At 36.8% G+C, this 21,580-nt stretch overlaps 2 protein-coding genes across 89 annotated transcripts in view; one reads left to right on the forward strand and one right to left on the reverse strand.

Annotated features, from left to right (window-relative positions):
* nrxn3b (neurexin 3b) overlaps positions 1–8,293 on the forward strand; it is a 420,076-nt gene extending 411,783 nt beyond the window's left edge. For 27 of the 39 annotated variants that reach the window (XM_073933124.1, XM_073933109.1, XM_073933110.1 and 24 more), the window contains one exon: positions 2,517–8,293. In XM_073933124.1, coding sequence (XP_073789225.1) covers positions 2,517–3,475 — 959 coding nt within the window. In that variant the 3' untranslated portion in view covers positions 3,476–8,293. 39 annotated transcript variants of the gene reach the window in all.
* A 6,479-nt stretch (positions 8,294–14,772) lies between these two features.
* cep128 (centrosomal protein 128) overlaps positions 14,773–21,580 on the reverse strand; it is a 52,220-nt gene continuing 45,412 nt past the window's right edge. For 35 of the 50 annotated variants that reach the window (XM_073932089.1, XM_073932060.1, XM_073932088.1 and 32 more), the window contains 1 exon segment: positions 14,773–15,011. In XM_073932089.1, the coding sequence (XP_073788190.1) occupies positions 14,970–15,011 (42 nt within the window). In that variant the 3' untranslated portion in view covers positions 14,773–14,969. 50 annotated transcript variants of the gene reach the window in all.

Below are 21,580 nucleotides of genomic sequence, written 5' to 3' on the forward strand. Positions count from 1 at the left end.
CCTCCTTGTGGCAGTCAACCAAAATTTTCAGTGTTGTCCTACACCATGGGAGAGAAGCTTAGTTCTTGTGGTGTCTGAAATAAAAAAGAGCCTTTGTTCACCATGCGTTCACCATGATTGAATGGATGAATTAATGAAACTCATAGACCACTAAAAGGGAGGTAGGGAATGTGGAGACAACATAAAAAAAAAAAATTATTACTACTATATTTAAAAACAAAAAAAATGTATTCATATATATCTTTTTCTTATTAATAAAATAAAACAAAATACTATTTTTTATCTCGCGTGCACGGACCTGCCTGGACAACTCTAAAATACATCACATCCGGTCGGCCGGTCGCATAGGTCTAGTCACTGGAGTCAAATATTTCAACGGATACGCAGCTCAATTCAGATCCGAGTTTTCTGCATATGGAGATAATCGGAACTCCACACAGTTCCCAGACTACTCTCCACTGGAAATGAATGACTTCCGGTCTGTCGCTTGTCGTTTGTTGTGTGCATTGGAAAGGAGGCTATAGACTACAATTTATGCGCATGCGACAAGTTTCGGAGTTCGTTGCATTCCAAAGTTCAAGCTTGGTGAACTCCGACTTGCGAAATCGCATCACTTGACTGAGTGAGACCAATCGAGGATCAAAACATAACCTCTCTGGACAGAAATTTCACATATGGACCAATTACTTGCTTTTTTAAATGTCTAATAATCTTGTTTAATCCCGCCCCTTTTCGCTCACCGTATTACAGAATTTTGCATGATCAAACTCGAGTGTGACCGCAGCTTTAGTATACTAGAAACTTTAACAGTGCGTTCACACCGAAAGCGGTGAGAGTGTCCAAGGTCACTCTGGCCGCCATGGCGACAACGCTGTCTGCCTTCAGCTCCGGTGGCGAGAGCATCAAAATTCGTTACATTGATCTCGTATTTAAAGGGGCCGTTGTAACATATCAGTTACATTCCTGCATAAAACATGCTTTCTAGCGTGAAAATTTTGCACACTTCTTATCAAATTCATTAAACAATGGAAGATCAAGCTGCATGTGGTGTGGCTTTGCTCCACTTAATTATCCAATACGTGTCCATATGTCTGAAATACCCTGAACCAGCGATACTGTTTTGTACTGTCGCATGAGATTCCCGCTTTTTTAAAGATAAACATATAAATAACATTAATGCACATCAGTAACTCGCCAGTAACTTATTTAATACATGTTCCTATAAGAAAACATTGTAAATAATTAAAAATACGGTTACCGCGATAATCGAACCCTTGGTAACAACTGTGGTCAGAACCAAAGTTGACAGGTCTCTGTTCTCTGAACTCCTCTCAAGCGGTGGACTTCTTCATTCTGCTTGCTTGCCACCGAACTGCGTCAAAGCTGGTTACCATAAAGTTGACTTGATTTCAACTCTCCTCGACGCCCACACCGGCGAAGACGCGCCGCGCTGCTCCTCGCTGCCAACTATCATTGAAAAGGAATGACTTCCAGCTACTTTGACGCTCTCGCCGCTTTCGGTGTGAACGTACAGTAAAGCCTGGTTTATACTTCTGCGTCAACTGACCGGCGTAACCCACTTCGCATGCAACGGGCGTAGCTGTGCATTTATACTTCTACGCGCTGTTTCTGTTGGTCTGCATTAACACGTCCGAAACGCTAGTAGGCAGTGAGGTGTTAATTTGTCTCTGTGTCGAGTTTCTTTGCTGGTGTTTTGTTCTTTCTGAATGCTTCCTGAATGTATAAGTGGCTCAAACTCACTCATTTTGAGGCAATAACCAGCGGACATGTTACAACTTTAACTATGAGGTAAACACAAAACAAAACTTTCCATCCAGAGCTCCTTCACGGGACTCCACACTTGTAAACAATCGCTTCATCGGGCTCACGCGGCTCTCGATCCGGCCCTGACTCGTCATCGCTACCAAGCCGACCAATCACAGAGCTTGCGATACGCGTTGTTGCGGCGTGTAGTTACATTTTTTGAAAGATGCACGTCAGCTCCGACGGCCACAACGTAGGGCTATGCGTCAAGGCGTAGGCTATGCCATAGCATACTCGTGCGCTTGACACAGAAGTATAAATCAGCCTTAAGGCAGGTGTGTTGACGGAAGTTGGAGCTAAACTATTCAGGACACTTGCCCTCCAGGACCAAGTTTAGGCACCCCTGGTTAAGACCTTTACCTCTCTACTCTATACGTAATACAATTATAGAAAACAGTACATATTTCCAAGATTCACTTATTTTGTTTATTAAGCTGAAGAGGCTCGTTAGTAATCAGTAAAGTTGTTGAGGTCAGAAAACTATTCCTTGTGTAAGACGAAAGACCCTGCATGTCCCTTCAAGCCTTTTGATAAATGTACATTGCGTTTTCACATTTCTGTTATTTCTTGGTTTGTTTTGCTCATTGTTACAGAAGAGTGTTTTACTTTTTCTTGCTTTATTTGATTTGGTCATGTACACTTACAGAAAACTAGACTGCATACTAATTTCTTTTCTTCTCGCTTCTTTTCAGGAGGGGAGTTAGTCATCCCCGTTCTAGTCGAGGATCCTATAGACATCCCTCCTATTTCCACTCGGGTCCCTTTCATCCCCCTTCCCCCGACCCTTCACCCTGTCCTCACCATTATTGAAACCACCAAAGAGTCCCTGTCAATTGCCACCGAGGCGGGGGTACCTTGCTTTTCGGACCAAGGCAGAGATGATTGTGATGATGATGATGGTGATGATGATGATGGTGATGGCTTGGTGATTTCGGGGTTTGGCTCTGGGGAGGTCTTCGACTCTAGCCTCCCCCCTACTGACGATGAAGATTTTTACACCACCTTCTCCCTGGTAACAGATAAGATCTTGACTACATCGACTTATGAAGGTGGCTACAAAGCTCTTGCGCCCAAGTGGGAAGAAAAGGACTTTAAACCAAAAAAGCCTTCTGAGGTGGGCAGGATTACGGCCATCCCGCCACTGCCTGACCTCAGGAGCTCGGCAGCATCACCTGTCAGACCTGAGCCTGCTCCCAAAATCCCAGCAGGGAAAATGAATAACCGCGAGGTCAAACCCCAACCGGATATAGTGCTGCTGCCGCTCCCCACGTCTTTCGATATGGATGGCACCAAACCGAAGGGGCCGTACATCACACAGCCCATGTTGCGGACCATCCCCAGTGCCCTACCCACTGTGCCAGGTATCAGGAGAGTGCCCCCTGGTGCCTCGGAGGTAATACGAGAGTCCAGCAGCACTACGGGCATGGTGGTGGGTATCGTTTCTGCTGCTGCTCTTTGCATTCTCATCCTTCTCTATGCCATGTACAAATACAGAAACAGGGACGAGGGTTCCTATCAGGTAGATGAAACCCGGAACTACATCAGTAATTCGGCACAGAATAACGGCACAGTAGTGAAAGACAAACAGCCCAGCACTAAAGGTGCCAGTAACAAGAGACCCAAAGACAAGGACAAGGAATACTATGTATAAAAGAACATTCCAATGACAAAACACAGAGACAGAGCAACATCTGAGAAATCATGAACAGGGGAAATTGATTTTACACAGAAAGTACTTTAAGAACTCACACAGAGTCAAAACGATTCACAAGTTTTGTGATTTGAAGCACACTTAAGCGCATGGTGAGCATAGGCAGAAAGCAAATCAGGACCTTGATACCTTGTGTCTGATTGTGGGACGGTGCCAGTGTAAAATATGTCATTGTTACATTGTTATCCCTCAAGTGACTTTCTGAGGTACAAAATCCTTGGTGTAAAAAAAACGAAAAGAAAAAAAAAAGAAAGCAAAAAATACCCTTGTCCATTGTAACCCTGTACAAATCAACTACGGTCATGGATAATGGTCATGATTTCGGGCATGCATGTGATGTGTGTGATATAGCACTGATGTCTTCGCAAGGAGGAAAGCTAGAGAATGTTGTTTTGGGAATGGAAAGTGGGAATATTTGCCATAAACAGTACTTTTCTAACCCACACAGGTGAAGAAATGTTTGTCTTTTTTTATTGTGCTGTTGGAATATGTTTCAGGGTTTACTCTGCAAAAGATTCATTTTATTTACATACTTTTTTTTTCCTTTTGTTTCCATGTAATTTTTCCCATCTATTTCTTTCCTGATTGTCTATCAAGGAACTCCATTTGTATTCTGACTGATTTATGCACAGATACATCTGCTAAGCATACATTTCATATGGAAAACAAGGCATCCTACATTACATTTAGAACTCACCCTTTGGTTTTCGGTGCATTAAGTACATTTCAGTACGCACACACACAGACACGTGGAGCAACTGTTAACATAATCTGAATGAAGCAGTCTGATATCTGCAGAAGCTCTGCAGAAAGGACAAAGTCAGTGTGAATGAGTATCTATTTTATGTTGTCACAGTCAACTGTGTCAAACAATAAATGTTTACATATTTTATTACATCATAAATATGGTACTTTGTAGTTCATTTATTGTATACAAGTTATTTTTGAAAATGTCATACTCCTCCTGTACAATCTGAACGGCTAGCATTATAGCTCAAACAGAGAAACGTCTGAGCCGACGTTGAAAGTGAAAGATAAAAATCCTAAAATAAGATTGGAAATAGGATATATGCCATACCTGTCAACATTGGGATGTGAAAATAAGGGATATGCATATAATAATAAGGGAAATCTAGCTATCAAATCTCATTACCCGTTTCATCACTGTATAACTTACACCTTCTGATTAAAGAGCAACGAATGAATTAATTTATTTCGATTTTTATTTGATTACATTATATAACAGAGGTGTCACTTTAAAAATGCACACATCTAATGTTATAATGAAAGCATTCGATTGCTTTCCGAACTTTTTATGCTTATTTTGGACGAAATTAGTTGAAAAAAAAAAAACACTAAGATCAACATCTTTAAATGTTACTATTATTAATTATGTGTATATGTTTGTTTAAACACACACCCAAAACCCAGACTCCGCTTCAAATCGTTTGTACAGATTCCGTTTGGGAAACAGCGCCCGTTTATAACTATGGAGCACGTCAGCTGACAGTCACGCACCGCTATATGACTGTTTTGAGGATTGCATATGAAGGGGAGACGGCACCTGTAATGAAAAGGAAGGGAATCCCGCCGTTTTTATATTTATTTCAAAGTGTTTTCATGCCTAAACAAAGCAAAAGCACAGAACAGGCTCACGTTTAAGAGCAAAGGACGGCCCCTGGTGGCTCGGCGGTATGGGTTGCGTATAGGGAGGTCGACTCTTAAATGTTTACAGCCACTTTTCAGAGAAACCCTGAAAAACTGGAGAAATACGGGAAAATTCCTTTACGGGATGATAGCGGGATATAACTGTAAAATACGGGAGAATCCCGGGAAAAACGGGAGGGTTGACAGGTATGGTATATGCATAGCTAGTGTTTTTCAGCCAATGATGAACTTCCGGTGAAAGCTTTTTAACGTCATAAGGTTCTTTTCCAGCATCGATGTTGTAATGTAATTATAATACATTCAGTTAAATAGATTTAAGCATTTATTTCGATGTTTAAGCATAAAACAAGATGAAAGATCGCTAGCGCTGTCAGGATCAGCAGGCGAGCGCAGAAACTCCATTGAAAATACTGGGGTCATATTTTAAAGATGTGGCAGGGGGAACTGGAATTTAATGCAGTGCTTCTTGCTGGGTCTGAGACCGTCTCATTATCATATATCTTCCTTGGCCGGGAAGTGCAAAACAACATTACAAATTGTGAAACACTTTTACAAAGCTCGAGTCAAATTTACATTTTGAAAAATATTTTTACCTATCATCAGACACAATTACTTAGGAAAAACAATTTTACCAAGGAAGAAACAAATTTACATTTTAGAAAAAAATTAACAAGATGCAAAACACTTTTACAAGTCCCGAAACAAATTTACAATTACAGATTCCCTACGGAAGGGAAATATATCACACACTGGAAGTGACCAGGAATGTACCACTCCCCGGGAGAGACGCGGGGAAAAGTTTTGTTGTTGGTGAGCGCGGTAAATTCGTACTGTGGAGTACATGGCGTAAACAAAGTTTATGGTGACCGAATATGGACTGTGGTCGAGGGTTGTTTTGCCCGTTTTGTGGCAAACACATGAGCAGCTTAACACTTTACGTGTGGTCGGTGTTTGGAGATTATTAAGGACGTGAAGCAGACAAGCTGCATCCAAGTGTTCAATATTTTAACGAAGGCCACTCGTACGCTGTAATCATGGACATGATGTCAAGTCTACACGGTGTAAACATCTGCTTGAGGACTCTTAAGAGTAAACTGAATGAAGCCGGTGTTACGGTTTAACTGGTGTACGTGTTAACTGAGGCCCCTTTTCAGATGTAAACTATTCTAGCACAATCTCACAGCAATTCGTAACTTTGTGATTTAGTGGCTAATTTATATGAATTCGTACAATTTAGTACGATTTGCTCATCATCCAATGACAGTTGAGGTTAGGGATGAGGTTAGGTGTCACCCCTCCTTTTTAAAATCTTACATTTTCGTACGACTAAACTCGACGAATACGAATTCGTACGAATTAGCCACTTAACTGACAAAACGTAAAATACTTAAGTTTCCTTGTGAGATCAGGCTGACTATTTACGTTTGCAGATTGGCAGATTCGTCACTTTTTCCATAAAACCAAAATTAATGTAAAGAAATAATTATAATTGACATGTCATCAACTGGTTTCAAACCCAACTGAAGGGGTTCTGCACTAGTATAAATCGACCTAACTAACTGAGCTCAGGTCTACAGGTTGGGTCGGTTTTGATATCTTTATCAGTCAACATGTGCCGTGCTATGATTGTTTCCATGTACTTGTGTTTACATGTTTCTCCCAGCCTGATCTCACGAGGAAACGTACATATTTTACGTTTTGACACTTTAGTGGCTAATTTGTACGAATTCGTACAAGTTTAGTCGTACGAAAAGGTACAATTTTAAAAAGGAGGCTTGGCACCCAACCCCACCCCTAACCCCAACCGTCATTGGGTGTTGAGCAAATCGTACTAAATTGTACAAATTGGATCGAACGAATTCATACGAATTAGCCACTGAATCAAAAAGTTACGAATTGCCCTGAGATTGTGTTGGTTTGTACATACTCTCACGCTGATATTTTCTCAGAATAGCTCTAATATGTTTTATCGCAGTTGTTCAAGCCATGATTTTTATAGTTGTAGACTCGTAGAAACCTGTGTCGACAGTCACACATGAGCTGATATTTTCCGGTATGTGGTACATTCCCTTTCCGTAAGGAATCTGTAATTGTAAATTTGTTTCGCGACTTGTAAAAGTGTTTTGCGTCTTGTAAATTTTTTTTCTAAAATGTACATTTGTTTCGTCCTTGGTGAAATCGTTTTTTCTGTGTATTTGTGTCTGATGATAGGTAAAAATGTTTTTCAAAATGTAAATTTAAGCTTTGTAAAAGTGATTCACACTTTGTAATGTTGTTTTTCACTTCCCGGCCACTATATGATATCGACTATGTGAAAATTGCTGACTTTTAAAGAAATCAGACCTTAAACGTGGCAATTTTATAATGCAAAAACTGTTCACCGGAAGCGCTGAGGCTGGCTAGCTGAGATTAAAAGTCTGTGCACACACCCCATTTAAAGGAAGATTTGATTTAGGTAGAAACATATACAATGTCATAATGTATAAATAAGACAACGGCAATCTGATCAAACTTCCGGTGGCCACTCAATAAGCCATGTCAAATTACAAATAAAAGCTTTTGCTTTGCTGCTTCCACTGATATACTGAATTTATGCTGAATTTTGCAACGCATACAGTGTTTCGAGAGTATTGTGTGCTATTTTCTCAGTGGTGTTGAGTCAGATGTGAAAGATGGCATCAGTAACCCTCTACAATTTAAAGCCAAGTCTCCATGCTACTACTCATTTTAAAGTATTTTAACAATATTACAAAAGTTGATGACAAAGGTAAATGATTGACTGGATTCATAATGCTGCCACATTTCTGAAGTTAGCCATTTCTTTTTATTATAATTTAATATTGTTTTCCCTTTGTCTCATTCAGTGTATGATTTTCACCATGTTTCGCTGCAGTCAAGGTTTGTTGCTTATGACCATTGATGCTGGCAGTAGATGAATACCCTCATCTTTTTTATCATGTATATTTATTGTATTTACACTCATATTTGTCATTTAGATTTTGTGTTTTCAATTTTTTATTTATTTATTTTATTTATCAGTTTTAACTCTGATTCTGTGTCCGGCAATAAAATGTTCACCACTGTTTTCAATGCTAGTGTGCAATTTTCAGGTTTGTTTTCTTATTCGTTTGTTCTGTTTTAGTTTTTATATTCCATTAATGACATACAACTGGACAATGACATTGCAATTGACCTAATTAAAATAAATATTCTGTTCATTGAGAGAACAGTAACATGTAGTAATTTGTCTGTATTAATAGACTAAGAATTTTGACCAGATAAATAGCACACCATGGTTTCTGCTACATTCAATCTGCCATGGCGGGGCGGCACGCCAAAGTTTATCCCGCCATGGCTACATTACTCATTACAGCTTCTCATTCACAACATTCAGTCATTGCTGTTTTATAATAGCAGAAAATAATTGCATCAAAACGCATTAAAAGTTAAGTGAATTATAAAAGCGCAACTGTAACCGCCCATAATGATGCTCTAAAAGGAGTGGTAACAACTTTTTTAAAGAAGAATTCCATATTTTCAAATTATATTGTTTTACACACACAAAAAAAAAAAAAAAATTATAATTATAAAATAATATTAATTAAAATATATGTAAATGACACATATAGGCGTGTCTCCTTTAGAAATATTGAGAACATTACATATTCTATTCTTTAAAAAAAAAATAATAATAATAAAAACACATATTTTAATATCATATATAAATCATATAAATAATGAGAATGAAATTTTACATTTATTATTTATTAGGAAATGAAAAATAGTAATGAAATAATAATATTTCAATAGCAAATGCATTAGCGCTCATTTGTGCGCCCATAGGCGTTCTGGTCTGAAAAGGAAACGAGATTAATTATTTATAGGCTAATTGATGTCTGTGCGTAAAGGTTTCCCAATCCAAGAGCGAATGTGAAAGTAGTTCCATTATCTCTCATTCTCACGCAGTAGATGCTCTGTTTAACAGTTTTCTGTTAAAAAAAACTGTTAACTGTTTGCTTGTGAAATGCTCAATTTTTCCACTTAGACTTACTTTGCGTCCTGTAAATAGCGAATGCGCTCTTGGCGCGACGCAGCTGGCTCTTAAAGGGAATGGGAGATGAGAGTCCAATTGGTTTATTCTCAAAACACACTTATAACTCATTAATAAAATAAACTCAACCCTTTTAGACCATGCGCCATGGCGCAAAGCAGGTTTTCCCGTCCTTACACGCCCTGAAAGCGTTTGCGCCCTGCGTTTTGCGCTCTGAGCATGGACCGTCAAAATAGAGCCCTTAGTCTTGAATGGACATTTATAAGGATTTATAAAGCATAAATAGTCCTCACAAAACTGCATGAAGTTGGCGCAAGGCAGATTACCCGTCCTTAAATTAGCAAAAACGCGTCCTGACACGCCCTGAAAGCATTTGCGCCCTGCGTTTTGCGCTCTGCGCATGGACCGTCAAAATAGAGCCCTATGTTTCTAACTACAGCTCCAGAGGTGTAGTTGCAAGCACACAAGTTTGCGACGAAGTTTGCGAATGTTGATTGGAACAATGGATTTGGGAAACACTAAATCAACTAACAATGTTTGTAATGACAAAACTTGAAACCTTAGTTGGCTAACGATGGTTTCAGAAACGCACCCCTGGTCAACTGACAATATTCAAGGTCTGCTAAATGCAGAGATGTATAAAGTACTAGAGACCCAGACTTTAGTAAAAGTGCAAGTGCTCTATCAAAAAAGTGACTTGAGTAGAAGTTGAAGTGCTCCTTAAGCACCATACTTAAGTGGAAGTACTAAAGTATTCAACATTTTTTAAACTTGAGTATTGCAAGTAGTTTATTTAAAAGTTTACTACTCAAGTACTGAAAGTAAAAGTACAAGTATTGTGTAATGTAGTTATTAAAGAAAGCAGTCAAAAGACATCATATTGTTTTGTTTATTTTAAATATCTTTTTTGGGGGCACGTGATTAAGCAGATCTAAAAGAAACATGGCTTACGATACTGTTATTCTCTCGCGCTTGAACCACAGATCTGACAGATTAACAGCTTTAACACACACCTTTCAAAGTTGTGTGTCACAAAAGAACTCCGTAATCCACTCAAAACACTATTGAAACCCATTTTCATATCACAAATTACCGGTTGTAAACGATGTAAACAGAAGTTCTAAACATTCTACCGGAAGACGCTGGTCACTATGGCGCCCTCAATCCAGCAGCCAAGAAAAAGGTCTATAATTGTAACGAGTAGGGGTGTGAGTCTACACTGGTCTCACGGTTTGGTTCGGTTACGATTATCATGCCATGAATTTGATTCAATTCGATACCGCGGTGCATTGACGATGCTTTCCATACATAATTAGATTTTTACTTCACAAGACAAGAATTTTATTAAAATCTATAAATATATTATTGTTATACAATTTTGTTCTTTAATACAGCAGTAAGACATACGAACTGTACCCTTAATTTGACCTGCTCAAAGAAAATGGCGGGAAGAACAGCTTCGGTTACAGTCTGTATGCGCATAATACACGGTTATCACAGGTAATCCGTAATAGACACAGTAGAGAAAACTCGCACCTCAGGCACGCTCGGGTCAGGATTCACAAGTATCGCTTTAGGAGCCAAGAGGAACGGAAAAGTTACCTCACAAACACGCCAGCGCGTCAAATGTCCAAAGTAAGAGGGAGAGAGGGGTAAAAACGGAGTTTTACAGCATTTCTCTGTAGTAGTGAACGAGCGGCTCATGTGCTGTGCCGCCTTCATTGTAGTAAGAGCGTTATTTACTCGCCTCCTTCGCCATAGTATTCAACAGCGATATTGCGCATAGAATATAAATGACAACAGTGCGTAATAACTGGTTATGATCTACTACTGAACTGATATCAATAACTTTGACACCCCTAGTAAAGAGTAACGATGCAGCACATAAAAAAAAAAAAAAACTATCAGAGTAAAAGTAATAAACTCATCGAAAATATGTACTGAAGTAAAAGTGGAAGTAGGAGAAGAAAACAATCCTCCAGTAGAGTGCAGATACAGCAGGGGTGTCCAAACTTTTTGGGCCGACGGCCAATGCAAAAAAAAAAAAAACGTTGTCTCGGGCCAAATTTGACATACATCACATAGACACGCATATATATATATATATATATATATATATATATATATATATATATATATATATATATATATATATATATATAGTCAGAATTGTTAGCCCCCTAAATTATTAGCCCCCCTGTTTATTTTTTCCCAAATTTCTGTTTAACGGAGAGATTTTTTTCCCACACATTTCTAAACATATTAGTTTTAGTAACTCATTTCTAATAACTGATTTATTTTATCTTTGCCATGATGACAGTAAATAATATTCGACTAGATATTTTTCAAGACACTTTTATACAGCTTAAAGTGACATTTAAAGACTTATCTAGGTTAATTAGGTTAACTAGTCAAGTTAAGGTAACTAGGCAAGTTATTTTATAACAATGGTTTGTTCTGAAGACTTAAGGGCTAATAATTTTGACCTTAAAATGGTTAATAAAAAATTAAAAACTGCTTTTATTCTAGCCGAAATAAAACAAATAAATCTTTCTCCAGAAGAAAAAATATTATCAGACATACTGTGAAAATTTCCTTGCTCTGTTAAACATCATTTGGGAAATATTTAAAAAAGAAGAAATAAATCAAAGAGGGGCTAAGAATTCTCAGACTTCAACTGTGTGGATAGATAGATAGATAGATAGATAGATAGATAGATAGATAGATAGATAGATAGATAGATAGATAGATAGATAGATAGATAGATAGATAGATAGATAGATAGATAGATAGATAGATAGATAGATAGATAGATAGATAGATAGATAGATAGATAGATGGGTAGATGGGTAGATGGGTAGATAGATAGACAGACACAGACAGACAGACAGACAGACAGACAGACAGACAGACAGACAGACAGACAGACAGACAGACAGACAGACAGACAGACAGACAGACAGACAGACAGACAGACAGATAGATAGATAGATAGATAGATAGATAGATAGATAGATAGATAGATAGATAGATAGATAGATAGATAGATAGACAGACAGATAGATAGATAGATAGATAGATAATAACAAGAACTGCTGCTTAATTGAATGCATGTAATAGCGACACCAGGTGGTTATTTATTGAATTATGTTCATTTTTGTATAGCGGGCCAGATTCTATTGATATTTTAAAAAAAGCCTCGCGGGCCGCCACAAAACTGATTGCGGGCCGCAGATGGCCCGCAGGCCGTAGTTTGGACACCCCTGAGATACAGCCTTTCAGTGCTTAAGTACAGTAGTGAAGTAGTTCTACTTCGTTACTTTACATCTCCGGCTAAATGTAATCGAACGATCTGTTTTCACTGTCATTCACACGAAGCAAAAATGTGGCATTGTGGAACCATCTTTTCTTTTTTTTCTTTATCTCATGATTAATTTGACAGTTCCTCTTTGTTACATGTCACATGGCCTGTGCATCATGAACTCACAATGTCATATCGGTCCAGTGATGTGGCTAATAAGTTGATAAATCAAATTAGAGCATGCATTCATCTATTCTACTAACACTGCAGCTGGAAAGCAAATGGAGCATCTGATGAACTCTTACTACTGCTAATAAACATCTGTTTTACAAGCGCTGGTCAAAACTGAGGAATGCTGTAATAATAAGTACTAAGCAAACACATGTCAGACTGATGTGTTTATCTGAAAATCTGCTATAATTTAATCGCTCTCATGTTGTTCTAGTTTAAACTGCACTTGGGCTAATTACTGGATAGCTTTGTTTGATTTTATACATGTATGCACTATATACAGTGTATGTGGCATGGCACAAGTAATCAAAGGAGTAAACACTTAAATGACTATGCCACATGGTTACCCCTGAAAAAAAAAAAAAAAAATTAAATAGACAACTAGATTCAGAGGCAAAGCAGGGTGAGGATGGAGATGTAAACTCAGAAATAGGGCACTTGAAATGTTCATTCATTCCCTTTATCATTAGTCCCTTTATTAATCCAGAGTCGCCACAGTGGAATGAACCGCCAACTTATTCAGCACGTTTCATGCAGCAGATGCCCTTCTAGCCGCAAACCCATCACCGGGAAACATCCCTGACCATGGAATAAGTGGGATAATCAATAGGTTGCCGTGCGTTAACGGATTTCAATGCACGACGTGGAGGCGAAAGACTACAGGACGAGCTAGCGGTTCGGTATACATTTCCGATATACATAATACTAGTATACTGATCAGACATACTGTGTTTAAAAAAAATATATTTTCTTTTTTGTGAGAAGCTAAGTCCCACATCGTTTGGCTCCATTCACATTTTTGTTGTTTGTCTCTCTCTCTCACATTCTTTGCACATTACATAAACCAAGGTCTGAATGACCAGCACTAAAAAAGGAGGAAATAAAATGATCTATGTTTGTTTCATTTTGTAAAGGCTGCTTCTATATAGTGTATAATACTGTTTTGAAATATTTATTATCATTTCAGGTAGAAGCCCTGTATATTTCACAGTAATTTTTAGACTTGTCTCCTTCAAGAAACCATAGTTTGCTACCCTAACAAAAGTATTAATTAAAATATATGTAAATGACACATAAGGCCTGTGTTTCCTTTATAAATATTGAGAAGATTACATATTCTATTCTAAAACAAAAAATCAAAGCTAACACATTTTAGTATCATATTTAAATCTTATAAATAAATAAATAATGAGGTTATTAAGAAATTAAACTTATTATTTATTAGTAAATGAAAAAAATCCTGCTTTAATATTAATATTAATGATGATAATTATGATGATGATTATTAATATTAAGTAGAAATATTATTATATTAAATATTATTAAGTAGAATATTGTTTATTTATTTATTTTAAAAGTCTACTTTTACAATTTGACACATGCAAACCACTGCAGAAATGTTCTAACCAACAGGGCCATGTCATATGCAGTACAGATACTTAATATATAACCTACTCAAAATTAAAAGCATTAACTACTGCTAAGTTTTTGTTTTCACAAGCTTTGGAGATGTGACAAATTCTGCCTTTAAATAATAGGCCACCTATAGCTTTTATCATGAGCGACGGCTGTGTTCAAAATGACATCAATGTTTTCAAAGTGCACTGCGAAGGGAGCACAATTGTAAACATTAAGATCACTGAAACTAAACTATAGAATAAAATTTACAGTCAGACCTGCATCAACTGTAACTTCATTATGTTTCATTATTTATATACAATACTAGTAGACTATCATAATCGGTTACTAAATTGAAATACAATTGTAACATTACATATTTTAAATATAAGGCTTTTTATATATATATATATATATATATATATATATATATATATATATATATATATATATATATATATATATATATATATATATATATATATAAATTGAAAGGAATTACTTTAATACCACATTATCAAGGTTCTAAGAATCTGAGGAAACGCAAAGTGACTAAAATCTAAACATGAAAACAAAAACAAACAGAAACAAAATTAAACACGATTTTATAAGCGTCATACAAGACAATTTAGGGGTTTCAACATTCTATATACATACAGTAGTACTGCATGTCCTACAGTATATATTTAAGTGATCAGACAGGCACTGCACCTCGATAGCTTCAGCAATAGTGAACCACTACATGCTTGTTTGTTCAGATGTTGTTCCATTGAAGTGTTCTTGGGTCAGACTGGGTTCCAAATCTGGATTGGCAACAGGTTTCTGTGCTGATTACAACAAAAGTGAGAAGAAAAACAGTATGTAATTGTAGGGATAGACAGAGATGTAGCAATTCATTACAAATACCCCAAACATAGACACATTCTGAAGACTAAAACCGTAACCCAGGCATACTGAACCTTCTCAAATGGGGTTTACGCTGTTATTTAAGAGTTACTGCATTCTACAATAGTCGTGCAATTACTTTTACACATTGAGATTTTAGAACAATTGCATATCTACTCTATTAACCATTTGATAGATGCAATAGACAGAAGAGTGGCAAATTAAAGATGATAAAGACATAGGGCCCTATTATACACCCGGCGCAATGTGGCGCAAGGCGCGGCGCAATACTTGTTTGATAGTTTCAGCTTGGCGCAAGAGTCGTTTTGAGGCGTTGCTCTACGCTGTTTAAATAGCAAATGCATTAGCGCTCATATGTGCGCACATAGGCGTTATAATCTAAAAAAGGGAGGCGTTCTGAGGCGGACCGCTGACGCGTTGCTATTTTGAGAAACTAAAATAGATTTTTCATTAGACCAAAACAAACCCGGTCTAAACTCCGGCGCAGAGTTGCGCCTCGCTTACGCACTGCTTAATATGCACAAGAGAGCAATAGGCAAATATCTTTACATATGAAAAAATTTAAATATTAAGGATATATATAGGATATAATAAGAATAGATATAGGATATAAATATAAAGGATTAAAATATTACAAAACATATTATTTTCTAGCCTACATAAATATGAAAATTCACTGCTTTATTGTCTTCATCTCGGGAGGCTTTTTCAGTTCATTCATAACAATTTGCTTTTGTATAATGTTATTATTATTATCAGTATTATTTATTATATCCATATTTATATTTGTTTTATTAAAAACAAGCTTAGATTTGCCCACCTGTCAGGTTTTAGACCATATGGGGCACAGCATGTGTTTTAGGATATAACTCAGGTTTTTGAGCACACTTCGTTAATATTGTTCATTAATTAGTTTGCCGGAAATTAGAACTGAATTTAGAAATAGTTTTGAAACGAATATTTGCTCTTAACAAACGCAATTAATTATTTATAGACTAATCGATGTCTGTGCGTAAAGGTTTCCCTATCCAAAAGCGAAAGTGATCCATTATCTCTCATTCTCACGCAGTAGATGCTCTGTTTAACAGTTTTCTGTTAAAAAAAACTGTTAAATGTTCGCTAGTGAAATGCTCAGTTTTTCCACTTAGACTTACTTTACGTCCTGTAAATAGCGAATGCGCTCTTGGCGCGACGCAGCTGGCTCTTAAAGGGAATGGGAGATGAGACTCTAATTGGTTTATTCTCAAAACACACCTATAACTCATTAAGAAAATAAACTCAACCCTTTTAGACCATGCGCCATGGCGCAAAGCGGATTTTCCCGTCCTTGAATTAGCAAAAATGCGTTCTGACACGCCCTGAAAGCGTTTGCGTCAAAATAGAGCCCATAAGCTGCGTCCCAAATCGCATACTTATGCACTATTCTATGCCATTTTGTAGTATAAATAGTGTAAGTAGTGCGTTCACATTAAAAACTCTAAAAATTATGTGTACTTTAAATGCACTTATTCAACCGGTAAAATGAAGTGTGTAATGATGCACACTTCACACACTCAACGACCACAGGTTTGCTCATGTAGCGGAAGGAGCAGAGCTTTCGGACGCACATGTTGGATTACTTTATTTGTTTTGGATGGTAAAAGCAACATTCTCCTATGAGAGTGATTATAGCTCCTCCCCATGGTGACTGCAGTTACACTCATGGCAGGTATTATTTGATAGTTTGGTCGTTTATGTCACTGATTTGGCAACCATCAAACGTCATCAGGGAAACGGTTTGAATTTCCACTTAGTAAAAAAAAAACATTAGTGCTCCATTTGGGACGACACTACATACATATACTATGCTGTTGAGCGTGTAAGTGCATAAGTACATAGTGTGCCATGAGGCGCAGCTCTACTCTTTAGCAAGACCACAGCCTCCATGGAGGCAACAGGCACATGCACACTGATGAATGAGTGTTTAATAGACATTTTTGTTTCGTGTCATATAACTAAACTCTTATTGTGACTATTGTACAGTGAAAGGATGGCAATAAACGTCATAAAACTCATGTTTACGAAAGGTTGATATTGATTCTAGCCTGTGTTTTCATACAAATATTAACTCTAAATAAGTCTCTGTCTGTTCTTTTTGTTGGGTACATTTATCATTCTTCTTATATTTCATCAACAACATATAACTTGGGATCAGTTATTGACAGATACAGTTGACGTCAGAATTATTAGCCTCCCTTTGATTATTATCAATTTTTATATATATTTCCCAAATGATGTTTAAAAGAGCAAGGACATTTTCACAGTAACCGCGCGCCTCCATTGGATATAACAAACTTGCCCACAAAAGACGCGATATGTGAACAGCCCTAAGTTACACCCATTGTTAATTCAGTGAGCGTGTGTATTAGCCTCAGTGTACGAACTATAAACTAACACACAGTTGGCATAACTTTGCTTATTTGCGGCAGTTTTGTTTCATGCAGATAAACGGTGTTGTGGTGGCTTTACGATTAACCATAATGAAATAAAGCATGGTTAATGGTGAAACCGGATAATCGTTGCATCCCTAACAGAGCTTAGCTGCTCTTATTTTGTAAGAGCATATAAACAAAACCCTATTGGATTTTTTTAAGTGAACGACCTGCTGAATATGTGTGTGCTGCGTCCCAATCCGCATACTATGCTTCCTAAATAGTATTTGAAAAATAGAATTAGTATGTCCCAAACCATAGCATGTTGAAAAGAGTGTGCCAGAGGTTCCCGGATGGTTTACTATCTCCGGTAAAAAATTGTAGAACCGTCCATCCTCTAACTGCTGATATTGCCCACAATACATTGCGCGTTGGACGTGAATACGATATAAATAGGATCAGAACTACAAACGCGTGTGAATAAACTACAAACATGATGGACGCGCGAGACCAACAGGCTTCGGTAAAGATGTTTGAGTGACTGTTAGTCAACATCTAGCCCACTGGAAAATATTTAAATCGCATTATCTGTGTTATATTTCATTTGCAACAACAATTGGATGTCAAAAAGTCTGAATGCATATTTACCCAAAGACCTGAGGAGATTTCTCTGCATGACAGACTCGTGAATGGGAGATTGACCTACTGCTGCTTTTCCAATAAGGTAGGAAATTAAATACAACAGAAATGTGGATGACGTGTGGAAGATTGACAGGGCTCATAACCAGGGCCAGACGGAATCTGCGGACGTTTTTTGCTATTTCTGCGGAGAATTTTGGAAAAAATCTGCAAATTTCTGCAGAATTATTTTGGGAGTATCGTGACTAAAACCTTAATTAGTTAAATAAATAGTAATACCTTTTTAACTTTTATTTAATGTTTAAATTGCAAATCTAATTAGATTCACTTTATTTGGTAAACAAAGCAAGTCTCTCATATAATATATCTACTAAAAGACAGATAATATTACTTTACAGACTATATTGTGAATAAATCAAATGAACATTTTCATATTAGTCAATAATTAAAAAAAAAAAAATAAATTTAGATTTACAAATTTACTCAAGTAAATAAACAGAATTAATGATGGGCGAAAAATCTACAGAAATCTGCCGAATTCTGCGCGCGCAGATTCCGTGTGGGCCTACTCATAACCAAGCAACACAACAATCTGTTTGCGAGGAAGTAGTATGCCCCAAAGCTTGCATACTCTCCTGTTGCACACTCAAAAGTATAAACTTTCCTTCACAAAAAAAGTACATACTTTTAGGGTGTAGTATAAGCAGGGCTTGACATTAACTTTTTTGATCACCAGCCACTGTGGCTAGTAGATTTCCAACATTACTAGCCACTCACCATTTTCAATAGCCACAATTTTCTAGTTGGGAAAATATATTTTGCTTAAACTTGACTTTGACATGCTAAATTACTTGATTTAGATATTGTGTTAGGTCCACATGCCTTCTCATTCATTTCTCTTCTTGTGTGTATTATGTATTAGCTTGCTCAGTGTGCATGAGCAAATGGGTTGTGCCACAATGCAATTAGTTTTTATTTCACATGACTTTTAAGCGCTCAAAATTAAGGATTTACCAAATTTATCTCTGATGTAGGAAATATAATTCTTTTTTTTATTTCTCAGAGTTATTCTTGATTCTCTATTAGTATGCTGTGTATGCTTTGCCTAAAGAGATGTTAAATCATTTACCTTACAGTTATTCTTCACTATATATATTTTTTATATTCTATACTATATTTTGTATGTTCTGTGAAATGATATGCTAATCAAAACTGGCCTTTGAGGAGATGTATTTTGCAGGCATTTCGCAGAAAGAGCTATCTTGGACAAGAAATATGCAGCAGAAACAATAAAAATAACATGTGTCTCTCGTCTCTGATTTCCTGTGAAAAAGTATTGGAGCCTATGTAGGTCTCTAAGCATGTGCATTTAACTGGTCTTGTTCTTCTGTGCAGAAAAGAGGAACTAGAGATGGTGCCGAAAAGCTAACAGAGACAACCCGCCTTCTCTTTCTTCTGTGTGTAAAACTGGGTTTCTAGACACCGGGCAGGGCAGAGCACCTGACGTTAGTCCCGGTTAGCATTGCATAACTGCTAGACTATCTTGGTGTATGCCCAGAGCTCTGAACATCGAATTATTCAATTCAATTCAATTCAGCTTTATTTGTATAGCGCTTTTACAATGTAGATTGTGTCAAAGCAGCTTCACATAAATGGTCATAGTAACTGGAACAGTGTGGTTCAGGTTTTAGTTCAGGAATTATTTATTTGTATTCAATAAATTACTAATCTTTTAAGCATTGAACAATTTCTCCTGAGTTTGAATTGAACACGCATGGAATAGAGATGAATATTCCAACACTGACCGCACCAAATAAGTATTTCTGAGCCACAAATTTTTAATGTGTGAAAACAAGGAAAATATAGCTTTATATGTGCATTTTTATAATTCAACAACTTTTCTTTAAAAAAAAATTATTATTGTCAATAAAAATTATTATTGTCATGTCTCTAAAAGATGCATAGTAATCTGTCCTGGCTAATAGTCCCAGATCACCAGTTAACTACACATAAACAGGGAGTAATCTCCCATTAATATGGAAGGTAAATCCTGCCAATTTTAAATAAATTAAACAAACATTGGAAATGAAAATCAAAATCAGATTAACAATTTCATTTTAAAACACTGTTCGCAAAATATCTGCCAAAATTGAAAACGAAAAGAAATTATTTAATTTTCATTTTCACTTTGACAACACATCGTCCCTGTCAAGTTGATAATTAAAATGAAGTTGCCAATTTAACATTTCATTTTCACTGCATTTCCGCGTCAAGACTGCCAATATTAAAATAAAAAGCCAAACTGAAAAATAAAATGCAAACACAATTTTTACAAAGCGTGGTATTAATGTTTACGCTATAATAGTGACAATTCAAATTCAAATGTAAATTTAAGCTTTCCTTTTATTCATAGTAACTCACGCTGTCCCATCCATCAAAACCGTGCTTCTACCCTTGGGCTCTGTCACAGTGAAAGCACTCGACGTCACTTGTATACGCCCCTCCCGCTGATTAGCATAGGCTTTGCATACAGCTTGAAGTTGAAAATGAAATCGAAAACGAAAGCTGAAATGAAAAAGTGTCAATAAAAGGAAAGCTTAAATTTACATTTGAATTGTGTCACTGTTATAGCATTTAACATAAAGCATTTAGCATAACATTAATACCACGCTTTGTAAATATTGTGTTTGCATTTTATTTTTCAGTTTGGCTTTTTATTTTGACGCGGAAATGCAGTGAAAATGAAATGTTAAATTGGCAACTTCATTTTAATTATCAACTTGACAGGGACGATGTGTTGTCAAAGTGAAAATGAAAATTAAATAATTTCATTTTGTTTTCAATTTTGGCAGATATTTTGCGAACAGTGTTTTAAAATGAAATTGTTAATCTGATTTTCATTTTCATTTCCAATGTTTATTTGATGTATTTAAAATTGGCAGGATTTACCTTCTATACATTAAAGCTATGTTATTGTAAAAAAAATGTTAATTAAACCATATTAACAAAAACAACTGTAAGCGAAAGAAAGCAGGTGAAACATACAGAGCACACGGTTAATGTTAGGCCTGTTAATAATCTCTTCTAAGAATAATTAAAATGAAAGCAGTGACTTCTGCTGCTTATAAAAGAATATGTGTTTTTTTTTCTTGAGCTCTTGAAAGCAGCAGGACTGTGTGTGCACGATCATTGATCTTTGTCCAGTCTATTTCAAAGGGAACAGATCGCACCCGTTGCTACAATTTGAAAATGATTTCCAACCAGCCAAAGTGGCTAGTGGAGGTGTCTGTCTAACCCACCAGAGCTGAAATCTACCCGCATTTGGCGGGTTGGCAGGTGTTAATGTAAAGGCCTGAGTATAAGTATGCGAATTGGGACACAGCATACAGTAGGTGAGAGTTCAAAGTGACTATTACCGCTGTGCCTTATACCGCTGCCGT

The sequence above is a fragment of the Danio rerio genome, chromosome 20 (genome assembly GCF_049306965.1).
Source record: "Danio rerio strain Tuebingen ecotype United States chromosome 20, GRCz12tu, whole genome shotgun sequence".
NCBI lineage: Eukaryota > Metazoa > Chordata > Actinopteri > Cypriniformes > Danionidae > Danio > Danio rerio.